Source organism: Cyprinodon variegatus, unplaced genomic scaffold (assembly GCF_000732505.1).
Source record: "Cyprinodon variegatus isolate N-32 unplaced genomic scaffold, C_variegatus-1.0 Scaffold78, whole genome shotgun sequence".
Taxonomy (NCBI): Eukaryota; Metazoa; Chordata; class Actinopteri; order Cyprinodontiformes; family Cyprinodontidae; genus Cyprinodon; species Cyprinodon variegatus.
Genome location: NW_015150531.1, coordinates 1,512,048 through 1,513,734, shown reverse-complemented (window position 1 = coordinate 1,513,734; position 1,687 = coordinate 1,512,048). Strand labels below are relative to the sequence as shown.

Below are 1,687 nucleotides of genomic sequence, written 5' to 3'. Positions count from 1 at the left end.
CTTATCTGTTCTCCACTTTTCATTTGGATGAAATAATAGCTGCATGAATCACGATAGAGGAGAGCAGGAGGCGGGGTTACCAATCTACTCGCTCTGGAGAGCAGGGCGGCCCCCCGAAACACGTTTAATATTATAGGCGTTCTAATGGCATTTTAACGAAAGGATTTTTATCAAAAACATAGTTAACGTGCAAAAATAAATAATGGCTGTATTAACCATACATGTAAAAGGAGATTTATGGGGCCCCCAGGAACTTGGGGCCCTAGGCAGCTGCCTAGTTTTGCCTAATGGTAAATCTGCCCCTGTCTGGTTGCATTCATTTTGGTGTAAGTTGCACATGAACATTTGAACCAATCCCGTCTCAGTTGCTGCTCCCGCCTCGACCGCACATTCATATTTACATATCAACAAAGCATGGATGGCTGCTGTTCTGCTGTTGTGACTATTCCAGTTAACAGTTTTTTTTTTTTTTTCTTTTGTTTTTTCTTTTTCAGGATGTGGCGTCTCACAACAATCTTTCATCATTTACACAAGGTACGTGCTTCTCCCATCTGGGACTCCATTAACCAAAAAAACAGAACACTGTAAGCAGAAATAATATAAACTGAACTTTGATATCTAGGAGTTTTTGGCTCAGATGTGGCCAGTACTTCTCCAGCTCAGCAGTCTACTGGTGCTGCAGATGACGCGTTGCAGGGAGCAGGCTGGAAAGCGGCTTCCTCTGTCTCCAACGCTGGGCTGCAGTCTGTTATGATGCCGTGGTCCTCATCTGACTACAGCCAGCAGGACTCCACTGCTCAGACTCTGGCCTACCCCGCTGCCCCTGCCCTCACTGCTGATGTATACATGCAGACTCTGTGCCCCAGCTATACCATGCTGACCTACACACACACGCCACTGCTCACTAACTTTGGGGTAAGTGAGAAATCCTTGTTCAAGCTTCAAATGAGCTTTAGAAGGCTAGCATGGTCCTGAAACAAACGGCAGTAGCAGAAAAATATTTCTTCATGCAAGTTTTTTTATTTCCTTTGAGTAATAAAAAGAAAACTAACAGACCTTAAGTCTGATTTGCATAAAACCAGATGATTTAGAGCAGGAGTCACCAACCTTTTTAAGAATAAGTGCTAATTCATGGGTATTGAGTCACAGGATGGGCCACTAATATTGACCTATGAACTGGAGGAGTCAGCGTTCACCTAAACTTCATAGATAAAAATATTTCTATCGTTTCTTTACATTTCTAATTTGCTTCTAGATATTGTCATTTTGAAGTCCCTGTAAATGCTTATATGTTTTAAATTATTGATATGATGAAATGCTCTATTAATGATAAAACATACTGTAACAGCAAAGGCAAAAAATAACATTGCAAACTTAGTCCACTGGTGAGTTGTTCTGTTTTCATAAGATGCTGAGGGCACCCCATGTGGTCCTTGAGGGCCCTTGGTGCCCACGGGCATCACGTTGGTGACCACTGATTTAGAGTTTATTTATAGTATAAAGCGACATTTCCCTGTAAAACGTTATATAGTACAACCAAACACCTCGGTTGTCTAAAATGGGTTTGTTCATGAAGTAGAAAAAAAAAATAAAATAGAATTGTTCCTACATGTCTGAAACAGAATTGATCCATCATCTTAGTAGGCAAGCGCATCACTACATAACCACAATCTTCACAGCTTTTAGA

At 41.3% G+C, this 1,687-nt stretch overlaps 1 protein-coding gene across 2 annotated transcripts in view; it reads left to right on the top strand.

Moving 5' to 3' along the window:
* Positions 1–402: 402 nt before the first annotated feature.
* Positions 403–1,687, top strand: part of LOC107083594 (POU domain class 2-associating factor 1-like) — a 26,198-nt gene continuing 24,913 nt past the window's right edge. The window contains exons 1-2 of one of the 2 annotated variants that reach the window (XM_015372947.1): positions 403–534; positions 638–915. In XM_015372947.1, the coding sequence (XP_015228433.1) occupies positions 751–915 (165 nt within the window). In that variant the 5' untranslated portion in view covers positions 403–534; positions 638–750. Of the gene's footprint in view, positions 535–622; positions 916–1,687 lie in introns of both variants that reach the window. The other variant, XM_015372946.1, reaches the window with a different exon arrangement.